General features: G+C 48.5%; 1 protein-coding gene across 2 annotated transcripts in view; it reads right to left on the bottom strand.

Moving 5' to 3' along the window:
- nhej1 (nonhomologous end-joining factor 1) overlaps nucleotides 1-12,969 on the bottom strand; it is a 34,189-nt gene extending 21,220 nt beyond the window's left edge. Inside the window, exons 1-5 of one of the 2 annotated variants that reach the window (XM_031813337.1) lie at nucleotides 12,887-12,966; nucleotides 11,124-11,337; nucleotides 10,835-11,050; nucleotides 10,535-10,673; nucleotides 10,389-10,447 (exon numbers count right to left, since the gene is read on the bottom strand). In XM_031813337.1, coding sequence (XP_031669197.1) covers nucleotides 10,389-10,447; nucleotides 10,535-10,673; nucleotides 10,835-11,050; nucleotides 11,124-11,306 — 597 coding nt within the window. In that variant the 5' untranslated portion in view covers nucleotides 11,307-11,337; nucleotides 12,887-12,966. Of the gene's footprint in view, nucleotides 1-10,388; nucleotides 10,674-10,834; nucleotides 11,051-11,123; nucleotides 11,338-12,886 lie in introns of both variants that reach the window. The other variant, XM_031813336.1, reaches the window with a different exon arrangement.
- Between the last annotated feature and the right edge of the window lie 784 nt (nucleotides 12,970-13,753).

The raw sequence follows: 13,753 nt of genomic DNA, 5'->3' as shown, positions 1-13,753 counted from the left end.
AGAGAGAGGAGAGAGAGAGAGAGATGGGAGGGGAGGGAGAGAGAGAGGGAGGGGAGGGAGAGAGAGAGGGAGGGAGAGAGAGGGAGAGAGAGAGAGGAGAGAGAGAGAGAGGAGGGAGAGAGGTAAAGGGGTGGGGGGCATGGGGCATGGGGGGAGAGAGAGAGAGGGGAGAAGGAGAGAGAGAGGGGGGGAGAAGAGGGGAGAAGGAGAGAGAGAGGGGAGAAGGAGGGAGAGATAGAGGAGGAAAGGGGGAGAGCAAGAGAGGGGGATAAAAGGGGGGAGGGAGAGAGAGAGCAAGAGAGAGGGGGGAGGAGAGAGAGAGAGAGGTGAACGAGAGAAAGACATGGAGAGGAATGCAAGAGAGGATGACCAGAGCATTGAACCATGGCATCAGCTCAGCCACTGATCTCAAAACAGCCTCGATCTATCTAGCAGTGCTTGGACTGATCTAGACAAGAGCTGTATGACAGTTCACACAGGTGGCTGGTCTAGCGGTAATGCTGCAGCCTCCAACACACAGGTCTACACTGTCTGCATAGGTTTAAATAGGGTCTGCTGCCCTTTGACACAAACTCTCTCTCTGTTCAATGAAGACAGAAAATACATGACAGAGCAGATCTGAAGTCCAGAGGTGATGACAGGATGGGGCCCATGAATAACCAGGGGGAGATGACATAGGAGCAGCAGAGCCAGATCTGAAGTCCAGAGGTGATGACAGGATGGGGCCCCTGAATAACCAGGGGGAGATGACATAGGAGCAGCAGAGCCAGATCTGAAGTCCAGAGGTGATGACAGGATGGGGCCCCTGAATAACCAGGGGGAGTTGACATAGGAGCAGCAGAGCCAGATCTGAAGTCCAGAGGTGATGACAGGATGGGGCCCCTGAATAACCAGGGGGAGATGACATAGGAGCAGCAGAGCCAGATCTGAAGTCCAGAGGAGATGACAGGAGCAGCAGAGCCAGATCTGAAGTCCAGAGGAGATGACAGGAGCAGCAGAGCCAGATCTGAAGTCCAGAGGAGATGACAGGAGCAGCAGAGCCAGATCTGAAGTCCAGAGGTGATGACAGGATGGGGCCCCTGAATAACCAGGGGGGAGATGACATAGGAGCAGCAGAGCCAGATCTGAAGTCCAGAGGAGATGACAGGAGCAGCAGAGCCAGATCTGAAGTCCAGAGGAGATGACAGGAGCAGCAGAGCCAGATCTGAAGTCCAGAGGTGATGACAGCCTCTGGTGGAGGGAGCCCCTGAATAACCAGGGGGGAGATGCTAACCTCAAACCCGCAGTAGCTCCCCACATCCCCTGCTTCCAGACTTCTCCCCGACCCCCAACCCATAGACCCCCAGGGAGAACCAAATCCACAGCACTACAGATAGACTAACATGTTAACTCACAGTGTTAGGGGGCTACTGTAAACGCTCACTCCCCTGATCTGACCCGCCTGTGCCTATCCAGCATGGGGGAGGAGGGGTGTGGGGTATGGAGCGCGAGGTAGACCACAAGGAACATGTCCCTCCCCTCTTTCACTCAATCACAATGTTTTTCTCCTCTCAGCACCAAAACCCCAAGGCATGCGTCACTGCTGCGGACTGGTCACACACACACACACACACACACACACACATACTGGTCCCACACACAAAAAGGAACACTCAACGACACACCCTCCCCTCTGAAACCAAAACCATGCGTCATTACCCGGTCCAGTGTGGACAAACAGACACGCCCCTTGCCAGGCCAGATCCACAAGCGGTGACAAAATAGCCCCAAAACGGGTCAAAAACAGGTGAAAACGACAAAAGCCCAGATGGAGATTAGTGTGATCTAAAAGAAGGACAGAAGGGTTTTTCACCACAACACTGTCACTCTGGGCCCCTCCACCTTCACACCAGAAATGGGCATCTAGATTCCAGATGAACCCAGGACACGGTGTGTGTGTGTGAGAGACAGTGGACGGGTAGTCTAATTCCAACCTCCATGTCAATGTTGACCTGTGGTGGGTGGGGTGTTACTGTGGGGTGATGAGGGGGCTCCAATGGAAAGCTAGAAAGGTACCTGGGTTGACTTTCTCTTCCCCCGTCTGTCTCGTTCCCCTCCTTTCATCTGCACATCTCTCTCATCCTCCTTTCCAGGAGGTCTACTCTACAGTGGAAGAGGATGGCAATAGAAAATCCCCAGTGGTGGGATGAGACGAGGGGTGGAGTGAAGGAAGGTACAAACCACACCTGGGTTCAAATAGTATTTGAACTACTTTGAGCGGTTCCCTGAGCCTGCCCGGATGGGCAGTGTTTGCACTTTTGGGACCATTCCATTGGTAGGCAAGCTCAATCAAGCAGAGTGCAAGTATTTGAAAGATTTCAAATGCTATTTGAACCCAGGTCTGTCGACAAACAGAAGTCCTTCCTCTTTCCCCCCTTTCATTTGCAGGAAAATCATTCTCCAAAAATACCCCTGCTCACCACTTTGAAGGACAGATATGTCATTCTAAATGTGTTTGCCCACAGATAAAGGCATCTTTCAGTAGCCATTGAGTAAGTCACCATCAAAAGGTAGGTGCCGTGTTGACTGCGGTGAGCAGAGGTGAAGGGGGCATTATCTGAGCCTGGGTTCCCAGTATAGTCTTATGAGCCGAAAGCTGCAGGCTAAAACAGATCCCAGTATTGCCCAACGAGCTGAAGGCTGGAGGCTAAAACAGATCCCAGTATTGCCCTACGAGCTGAAGGCTGAAGGCTAAAACAGATCCCAGTATTGCCCTACGAGCTGAAGGCTGGAGGCTAAAACAGATCCCAGTATTGCCCTACGAGCTGAAGGCTAAAACAGAGCCGACTTAAGAGGGAAGATGAACAGCAAGACACCAGGAGAGACAGACGGACACAAAAGGTACACAGAGAGTCTTTCCAGAGGGGGAAATGCAAACGGAGACACCACCTCCTATAGATAAATACTACACACACATGCCACGGCTCCTCGCCTAGCGCCACCTCCTCCACCCATCTGTCTACTGGTTAGGCCATGAGCCCAAATGAATGGCTGGCCACGGACGCCACCTCCCTCTCCAGTGTGTGTTGCCTTGACACTTCGCAGTGAAATCTTTCCAGACACTTATTTTCAGTTTGGACTTTGGTCCGTGGCGGTCTGTCGGTGCTCAGTGGAATTTGCCGTGGCCGGGAGAAGAAGGGTGTGAGGTGTGTGTACTTTGATCTGAGAGGAGGAAAGGCCACGTTCCCCTGCATGCATTGCCATTCTCTTTATGGGCCATGTCCAGATGAGCATTTCCCCAAACCTCCAGGGAGGCTTACTACAGTAAGGTCCGAGCCCAAGGTAGAGGGCCTCGACGGGGTCAGGAAGGAGGACGAGTACCCACTACCCTCCGTACGGGACAGGTGGGAGGGAGAATGGACCCTGCCTGCCCCCTGTTTCACACTGCAGAGTTCAGACAAAAATCCATCTCTACATTCCCCAGGACACTTTGAAATGCCAAAACACACACACAGGTCAGGGATGGGGGTCAATGGAGCAGCGGACTGAGAAATTCCACATCCTACCACACAGTCAAACTGAAACACACTAACTAAAACACAGGCTCATCAAACTACCAGGGCACCAAACAAACACACACATCAACTTCATGGATCCCTCTACTACTGTTAACACAAAAGCAATTCAGACTATTTATTTTGAGCATAAATAGGAAGTATTCAAGCTATATTCCTACAATAAAACACTTTTGGACAAAAATATCTAAATGTGTGTTTGCATAATCAGCTATTATTATTAGACTTTTTTGCTCCTCTTTATCAAGGGGACCAATCATTTGTGACCTGACTGCACACACACTCGGCGTATTTATCTAGACAGCTACAACTTTCTACTCTCTTCCAGCATGTTTCCTATGAGGCGACAGGACACAAAGTCAACTTTTAATCGGTGGTATTTCCATACACCTGTTACCGTTTAGATTAGAAATGAAAGCACTTTGTGTATCTAGTCCCTCCATTTGAAGGTGTCAGAAGTATTTGGAAAACAATGCACCTATAGTGTATTAAAGTAGTCAAACATTTAGTATTTGGTCACATATTCCTAGCACACAATGACCACATCATTCTTGTGACTTTACAAACTTGTTCGATGCCTTGGCAGTTTGTTGGGAATAGGAACTGAATGTTGAATAATGTATTGTGTCATTTTGGAGTCACATTAATTGGAAATAAGAACAGAATGTTTCTAACACTTCAACAGTAATGTTGATGCCACCATGATTGGCGTAGCAGTAGGCCATCCCAAGATGGCGTAGCAGTAGGTCGTTCTGTCCTGTCGTGTCCCTGTATATATCGTTTATTTTTCGTTTTTGACATATTTTCTCCACATATCTCTTTGAAAACATTTTGCTAAACCCTAAGCTTCCAAATACTCTCCTGCAACCCGACTCACCCAATGTAGCTATTTTTCCTAAAGTATTTATATTTACTTCGGAACCCCTCAACTGAAGCTAGCCAGCTAACCAGCGGTATGCTAGCGGTCTCCAGCTAACCGGTCATCAGCTAACCTGTAGTTCGGAAAGCTCTCGCCTGTTCGTACAACGCGACTTTAACCAGAGTACAACGGACCTATTTATTTTTCATCCCCGGATTCCCACCGCAAACGGAACATCTTTCAGCTGGATTTTTCAGCAACTAGCTATCTAGCTAAACCGCAACCTCGGATTACTCCTGGCTAGCGTTTCCACCCACTTAGCTTGAAGCTAGCCCGGCCGTAGCACCTGTGCTACTCCTGAGCTACAATACCCGGGCCCACGACCGGTCTACCGATGTCATCGCATGAAGAGGAATAAACAGACTCACCCCATCGCGACGTCCCCCAAAGGCTAACTCTCTAGCCCTCGCTATCTCCCTGCTTGCTAATTCGGCCTGCTAACTGCTAGCTTGTCCAGCTCCGGCCTGCTAACTGCTACCTTGTCTAGCCCGGGCCTATAAACTGTTAGCTTGTTAGCACAGGCCTGCTAACCGCCTGAATCGCCGCGTCTCAAACGCTCACCGGACCCATATTTACTTTCTATCTCTTTTGACTTTTAATTTGTTTATACCTTCCGGAAACCTGCCTCACCCAATGTGATACGGAATCGCAATTTTTTATTTATTTTTAGAACACACTCAAGAACCTCCAGAAACTAACCAGCTAACTAGCTACAAGCTATTTAGTCATTGTTAGTTTTTTTTTAACCTGGATAACACTCGCCAGGCCAGCTTCCCTGCCCCATCCACCGCTGCCCCCTGGACACTGATCTCTTGGCTACATAGCTGATGCACGCTGGACTGTCCATTAATCACGGTACTCCATTCTGCTTGTTTGTTCTATCTGTTGGCCCCGTTGCCTAGTCTACGCCATTTTACCTGCTGTTGTTGTGCTAGCTGATTAGCTGTTGTCTCACCTACTGTTTTAGCTAGCTTTCCCAATTCAACACCTGTGATTACTGTATGCCTCGCTGTATGTCTCTCTCAAATGTCAATATGCCTTGTATACTGTTGTTCAGGTTAGTTATCATTGTTTTAGTTCACAATGGAGCCCCTAGTTCCACTCTTCACGCCCCTGATAACTCCTTTGTCCCACCTCCCACACATGCGGTGACCTCACCCATTACTACCAGCATGTCCAGAGATACAACCTCCCTCATCATCACCCAGTGCCTGGGCTTACCTCCGCTGTACCCGCACCCCACCATACCCCTGTCTGCGCATTATGCCCTGAATATATTCTACCATGCCCAGAAACCTGCTCCTCTTATTCTCTGTCCCCAACGCTCTAGGCGACCAGTTTTGATAGCCTTTAGCCGCACCCTCATACTACTCCTTCTCTGTTCCGCGGGTGATGTGGAGGTAAACCCAGGCCCTGCATGTCCCCAGGCACCCTCATTTGTTGACTTCTGTGATCGAAAAAGCCTTGGTTTCATGCATGTCAACATCAGAAGCCTCCTCCCTAAGTTTGTTTTACTCACTGCTTTAGCACACTCTGCTAACCCTGATGTCCTTGCTGTGTCTGAATCCTGGCTCAGGAAGGCCACCAAAAATTCAGAGATTTCCATACCCAACTATAACATCTTCCGTCAAGATAGAACTGCCAAAGGGGGCGGAGTTGCAGTTTACTGCAGAGATAGCCTGCAAAGTAATGTCATACTTTCCAGGTCCATACCCAAACAGTTCGAACTACTAATTTTGAAAATTACTCTCTCCAGAAATAAGTCTCTCACGGTTGCCGCCTGCTACCGACCCCCCTCAGCTCCCAGCTGTGCCCTGGACACCATTTGTGAATTGATCGCCCCCCATCTAGCTTCAGAGTTTGTTCTGTTAGGTGACCTAAACGGGGATATGCTTAACACCTCGCCAGTCCTACAATCTAAGCTAGATGCCCTCAATCTCACACAAATCATCAAGGAACCCACCAGGTACAACCCTAACTCTGTAAACAAGGGCACCCTCATAGACGTCATCCTGACCAACTGGCCCTCCAAATACACCTCCGCTGTCTTCAACCAGGATCTCAGCGATCACTGCCTCATTGCCTGTATCCGCTACGGAGCCGCAGTCAAACGACCACCCCTCATCACTGTCAAACGCTCCCTAAAACACTTCTGTGAGCAGGCCTTTCTAATCGACCTGGCCCGGGTATCCTGGAAGGACATCGACCTCATCCCGTCAGTTGAGGATGCCTGGTCATTCTTTAAAAGTAACTTCCTCACCATTTTAGATAAGCATGCTCCGTTCAAAAAATGCAGAACTAAGAACAGATACAGCCCTTGGTTCACCCCAGACCTGACTGCCCTCGACCAGCACAAAAACATCCTGTGGCGGACTGCAATAGCATCGAATAGTCCCCGTGATATTCAACTGTTCAGGGAAGTCCGGAACCAATACACGCAGTCAGTCAGGAAAGCTAAGGCCAGCTTCTTCAGGCAGAAGTTTGCATCCTGTAGCTCCAACTCCAAAAAGTTCTGGGACACTGTGAAGTCCATGGAGAACAAGAGCACCTCCTCCCAGCTGCCCACTGCACTGAGGCTAGGTAACACGGTCACCACTGATAAATCCATGATTATCGAAAACTTCAATAAGCATTTCTCAACGGCTGGCCATGCCTTCCGCCTGGCTACTTCAACCTCGGCCAACAGCTCCGCCCCCCCCCCGGAGCTCCTCGCCCAAGCCTCTCCAGGTTCTCCTTTAACCAAATCCAGATAGCAGATGTTCTGAAAGAGCTGCAAAACCTGGACCCGTACAAATCAGCTGGGCTTGACAATCTGGACCCTCTATTTCTGAAACTATCTGCCACCATTGTCGCAACCCCTATTACCAGCCTGTTCAACCTCTCTTTCATATCGTCTGAGATCCCCAAGGATTGGAAAGCTGCCGCAGTCATCCCCCTCTTCAAAGGGGGAGACACCCTGGACCCAAACTGTTACAGACCTATATCCATCCTGCCCTGCCTATCTAAGGTCTTCGAAAGCCAAGTCAACAAACAGGTCACTGACCATCTCGAATCCCACCGCACCTTCTCCGCTGTGCAATCTGGTTTCCGAGCCGGTCATGGGTGCACCTCAGCCACACTCAAGGTACTCAACGATATCATAACCGCCATCGATAAAAGACAGTACTGTGCAGCCGTCTTCATCGACCTTGCCAAGGCTTTCGACTCTGTCAATCACCATATTCTTATCGGCAGACTCAGGAGCCTCGGTTTTTCGGATGACTGCCTTGCCTGGTTCACCAATTACTTTGCAGACAGAGTTCAGTGCGTCAAATCGGAGGGCATGCTGTCTGGTCCTCTGGCAGTCTCTATGGGGGTGCCACAGGGTTCAATTCTCGGGCCGACTCTTTTCTCTGTGTATATCAATGATGTTGCTCTTGCTGCGGGCGATTCCCTGATCCACCTCTACGCAGACGACACCATTCTATATACCTTCGGCCCGTCTTTGGACACTGTGCTATCTAACCTCCAAACAAGCTTCAATGCCATACAACACTCCTTCCGTGGCCTCCAACTGCTCTTAAACGCTAGTAAAACCAAATGCATGCTTTTCAACCGGTCGCTGCCTGCACCCGCATGCCCGACTAGCATCACCACCCTGGATGGTTCCGACCTAGAATATGTGGACGTCTATAAGTACCTAGGTGTCTGGCTAGACTGCAAACTCTCCTTCCAGACTCATATCAAACATCTCCAATCGAAAATCAAATCAAGAGTCGGCTTTCTACTCCGCAACAAAGCCTCCTTCACTCACGCCGCCAAGCTTACCCTAGTAAAACTGACTATCCTACCGATCCTCGACTTCGGCGATGTCATCTACAAAATGGCTTCCAACTCAGCAAACTGGATGCAGTCTATCACAGTGCCATCCGTTTCGTCACTAAAGCACCTTATACCACCCACCACTGCGACTTGTATGCTCTAGTCGGCTGGCCCTCGCTACATATTCGTCGCCAGACCCACTGGCTCCAGGTCATCTACAAGTCCATGCTAGGTAAAGCTCCGCCTTATCTCAGCTCACTGGTCACGATTGCAACACCCATCCGTAGCACTCGCTCCAGCAGGTGTATCTCACTGATCATCCCTAAAGCCAACACCTCATTTGGCCGCCTTTCGTTCCAGTACTCTGCTGCCTGTGACTGGAACGAATTGCAAAAATCGCTGAAGTTGGAGACTTATCTCCCTCACCAACTTCAAACATCAGCTATCTGAGCGGCTAACCGATCGCTGCAGCTGTACATAGTCTATTGGTAAATAGCCCACCCTTTCTCACCTACCTCATCCCCATACTGTTTTTATTTATTTACTTTTCTGCTCTTTTGCACACCAATATCTCTACCTGTACATGACCATCTGATCATTCATCACTCCAGTGTTAATCTGCAAAATTGTAATTATATGCCTACCTCCTCATGCCTTTTGCACACATTGTATATATACTCCCCCTTTGGTTTCTACTGTGTTATTGACTTGTTAATTGTTTACTCCATGTGTAACTCTTTGTTGTCTGCTCACACTGCTATGCTTTATCTTGGCCAGGTCGCAGTTGCAAATGAGAACTTGTTCTCAACTAGCCTACCTGGTTAAATAAAGGTGAAATAAAAAATAAAAAATAAACATAATAGTGAATAATGTATTGTGTCATTTTGGAGTCACATTTATTGGAAATAAGAACAGAATGTTTCTAACACTTCAACAGTAATGTTGATGCCACCATGATTGCACATAATAGTAAATAATGTATTGTGTCATTTTGGAGTCACATTTATTGGAAATAAGAACAGAATGTTTCTAACACTTCAACAGTAATGTTGATGCCACCATGATTGCACATAATAGTGAATAATGACAGAACGTTAGAGGCAAAATTATACCCTCCAAAAACATGCTAACCTCTTCAAATGACCAATAACAGGGGAGGGTAGCATTTTGGGGGGGTGAGAGCAAGGACCCAGCCCTCACCAGGCGACTACGCACAAGAGGAGTGTAAATCTATATCATCTGGATGACGGAGTGCACGACGACAGTCTAAGGAAGTTGATTTTCCCGAGCGGACCCATCATAAGTGCAAAGTAGAGCTGTGACGGTCATGGAATTTTGGATGAAGGTTATTGGTCTGCATAACGACCGCGGTCAGCGTTATACTCGTTTGAATAGCAAAATGTTTTCATAATTTTTGTAATTTTAAAGACGCACATTTTCTTCTCTCCTCCACTCCTGCATGTGCTGCAGGAAGCGAGGTGTTGCCTAGGCAACCAAAGCCTTGTTTGCTACAGCAAGGAGCACAGTCTCCTTACGTTGTAAAGAGTCCATGTAACCGTAGAAACAGACTCAACGGATGCCCATCCGTCCCGTCTTCAGTCAGCTGTTCCTTCCATAATGTTTTTATAGGTTATGACAGTTATTTTATTTTCATGATCGTCAGTTACGTGATTATACGGTAACTACGCCGCCCTCGTGCCAAGGTGATGACCGAAGGCGGCAGCAGTAAGACAAAGCAAAACATTTCCTTTAAAGCCTGAACACCCGATTGTCTTTCAGGTCTAGATAAAGGTTCAAGTAGAACTGCATTATAAAAACAACGGTCATTTACAAAAGTGTGGACACACTACTCTGTCAGTGATCACTGGATAAAACAAGGACAGACAACCATCCAATAAGTAGAAAACTAGAAGTCATTAATAACCTTGTTTATGGAAGGCCACGCCCAGAGAGAGAGACACACAAAGTATTGAGGCAGAAACCTGGTTTATTGTGGCTTACTTACTAAACTGAGTATTCAAAGGCGGCTCTTGCCAGGCTCTCTCTTTCCCAGTCATATATTCCTCCTAACTATGCATGTTCAGTATGCCTGAGATTGCGACTATGAAACTTACCTGTGTCAGGAAGTTCTCTCTGTAGTTTTGTTCCTCAAACAACTCTGTCTGCAATCGCTCTGCAAAACACACACACCAACGAGAGGAACAGGTGTGTATGTTGTGTTTAATTAGTGTATTTTTGTTTCTCTGCATGTAGAGCCTACCTCTGCTCAGCACTGCCCCATTGTCCCTGTAGTCTTGGAGCTCAGTGTCTTTTCTGGCCAGCAGAGCTCCCAGTTGGCCCACCTGTCTCTGCAGTAACCTGCTCATCAACAGCAGGGGGCGCACAAGCTGACTGCACACCTGATAGAACACACCAATACACATTACACAACCATTAGTCATGGAGCGCGCACACACACACACACACACACTGGGGCTTGCATAAGAACACACAAACACACACAAAAGTTCAGTGAAAGTTGAGTATAGAGTTGGTGTTCAGTTAAGTCTATAGATCGTACCAAAGCCACAGGGGCAGGGGTGCAGCGGAATTCCCAGTAGAAAGGCACCCCAGCCAGCTCACTCTTCAACTTCAGGTTGATGTCACCGCCGTGGTGGTTGAGGGAGAACTGAAGCGCCCCCCCGTCCTCCACCCGTCCAGACAGACAGGGTTGAGCCACCTCACACATGTGAGAGAAGAAGGCGTGGACGGGAGCCCGCAATCGCCTGTTCAGCTCCTGTTATGACAGAGAGGACATTTTTTCAAAGGCTGTTGAAATGTACTTGAATTTGTGTGTGTGTCCTCCTTGCCTGAGCTCTGTCCTGGATGGCCCTGGTGTCCATCTCCTCCTCCCACACAGAGTGCAGGTCCGTGAGCAGGATGCGGTACGCTGTGTCCCCAAACCAGGTCTTTGCCAGGAGCTGAGACCCACTGATACACACTGGTACCCAGGGACAGTCTAGCAGAACCCCATCAACTGCATCTCTCTCCATGGCAGACTATCACCAGGCCAGCACCAGCCACCTAGAGAGATGATGTAACATTACTCCCAACTCTCTCCATGGCAGACTATCACCAGGCCAGCGCCAGCCACCTAGAGAGATGATGTAACATTACTCCCATCTCTCTCCATGGCAGACTATCACCAGGCCAGCACCAACCACCTAGAGATGATGTAACATTACTCCCATCTCTCTCCATGGCAGACTATCACCAGGCCAGCCCCAACCACCTAGAGAGATGATGTAACATTACTCCCATCTCTCTCCATGGCAGACTATCACCAGGCCAGCACCAACCACCTAGAGATGATGTAACATTACTCCCATCTCTCTCCATGGCAGACTATCACCAGGCCAGCCCCAACCACCTAGAGAGATGATGTAACACTACTCCCATCTCTCTCCATGGCAGACTATCACCAGGCCAGCCACCTAGAGAGATGATGTAACATTACTCCCATCTCTCTCCATGGCAGACTATCACCAGGCCAGCACCAGCCACCTAGAAAGATGATGTAACATTACTCCCATCTCTCTCCATGGCAGACTATCACCAGGCCAGCACCAACCACCTAGAGAGATGATGTAACATTACTCCCATCTCTCTCCATGGCAGACTATCACCAGGCCAGCACCAACCAACTAGAGAGATGATGTAACATTACTCCCATCTCTCTCCATGGCAGACTATCACCAGGCCAGCACCAACCACCTAGAGAGATGATGTAACATTACTCCCATCTCTCTCCATGGCAGACTATCAACAGGCCAGCACCAACCACCTAGAGAGATGATGTAACATTACTCCCATCTCTCTCCATGGCAGACTATCACCAGGCCAGCGCCAGCCACCTAGAGGGCTGAGGAGCAACCAGGTTGTCATATTTCCATTGTCTTGTGAATGAACTACAACCATGAAAGGCTGTGGTTATCTTGGATCATATGCACATTGCTGTCTTATAGTACAGGCATCATCTGCTTGTCATCACTTGACAGAAGCACAAGTCATATAATGGTAACGTCTCTGTTCGCTTACTCGTGACACTGGTTGGATGGAGTCAGTGAGTCGCTAAATCAGCCACGTTAAAGTACGAGACTCAGTCTGGACACAGATCTGTTAAAACGTGTTAGACGCTGCTGTCCTAACCGCATAATCACACACCATCTATATGAGCCGACCACTAGCAGCAACTTGAGGTTGTTGGGGATATGTTAAGGAGGTTGTTTTCGGGAATACTTGGTATTTCTAGCAAATGCCATTATTTTACAGCGCATATTTCAGAGGTTAGTGAGCAAACTAATGTAATGCAAATGGTAAATAGAAAACGTAGCCAACTCGCTTTATGCAATGTTTATGTTAGCTTGCTTTAGCATGTGACAATATTTAGGAAGTGAATATTCAACAAGCCAAGCCAGTATCAAAGTAACGTTATGCATGCAGTACGCGACAAAAAGTATTTAGCATAATTTTCATTAATTGTGCTTATTCAATTTACGTAAATGATATGAAATTATTCAGGTTGGGAACAGTTTATTCTAAAAAATAAATTCCCGAGAATGAATGCACATACCAAAGTTTGGGAACGGTCCTGCGGTCAAAACATTCCTCTGCTTTCACTGAAACAAAACCCCTCATTAAATTAGTTCCGCTTTAGAGGCCCTGTCCTATTTTATCAAAAAAAAAATAAAACTAAATTCTTTGATAAAATAAACACTTGAATTAATACTTAGATAACCGAATCAGATAATTTCCCAAGTAAAAGGCAATGAACTTGACAAAATAGGCTGCCAAAAAATATATATTTTTTCTACATCTTCCCATAATAATCTCTGTGGTCTCTGCTGCGCCTGTGATATGGGGAATGCTGTGTCTCCACGACCCTGGGTCTCTCCTTGCCTGGCTTGCCGCTTCTGGTGCTTCTGGTAGGGGAGGAGCTGGGGGTGAGGGGGTCGGAGGTGGAGATGGGGGTAAGGGGGGAGAAGACCAGTCCGCTGCGGAGTGGTGACATGTCGATCTCTGAGAGGAGGGACCACTGTCCAGAGTCTGAGCCAGCTCCGGTGGGGAGATTGTCACAGCTGAGCCAGGAGTTGAATGTGGTGAGTGGTTCTGTGCTGGAGCTGGCTCCTCCTAGTCTCTGGGTGTGCCTGTCAGTGTTGCTGCCACCGCTGGTTTGGCCTACACGTAGATCTGGAGGGTTGGACTCACACAGCATGCCACCGAGGAAGGGAGAACTATCTAGGGTCCAGGTTTCCAGGTCTGGAGAAGGTGTGTCAGTGGCCCGTGAGCCAAGGTGCGGCAGGGGGGAGCGTGTCAGAGGGCTTTGTCTCAGTGGGTCGGATGGTGGCGGGATGGACAGGGGGGAGATTAACTGAGAGCAGAGAGTCGGGCTGGTTCTCTGGGCAGCAGGCAGACCTCCAGATCTCCAGTCCAGGCCTCC

This window comes from Oncorhynchus kisutch, unplaced genomic scaffold (assembly GCF_002021735.2).
Source record: "Oncorhynchus kisutch isolate 150728-3 unplaced genomic scaffold, Okis_V2 Okis05a-Okis16b_hom, whole genome shotgun sequence".
NCBI classification, from domain to species: Eukaryota; Metazoa; Chordata; class Actinopteri; order Salmoniformes; family Salmonidae; genus Oncorhynchus; species Oncorhynchus kisutch.
Note: the sequence above shows the minus strand (reverse complement) of the source record. Positions and strands in the feature narration are given on the sequence as shown.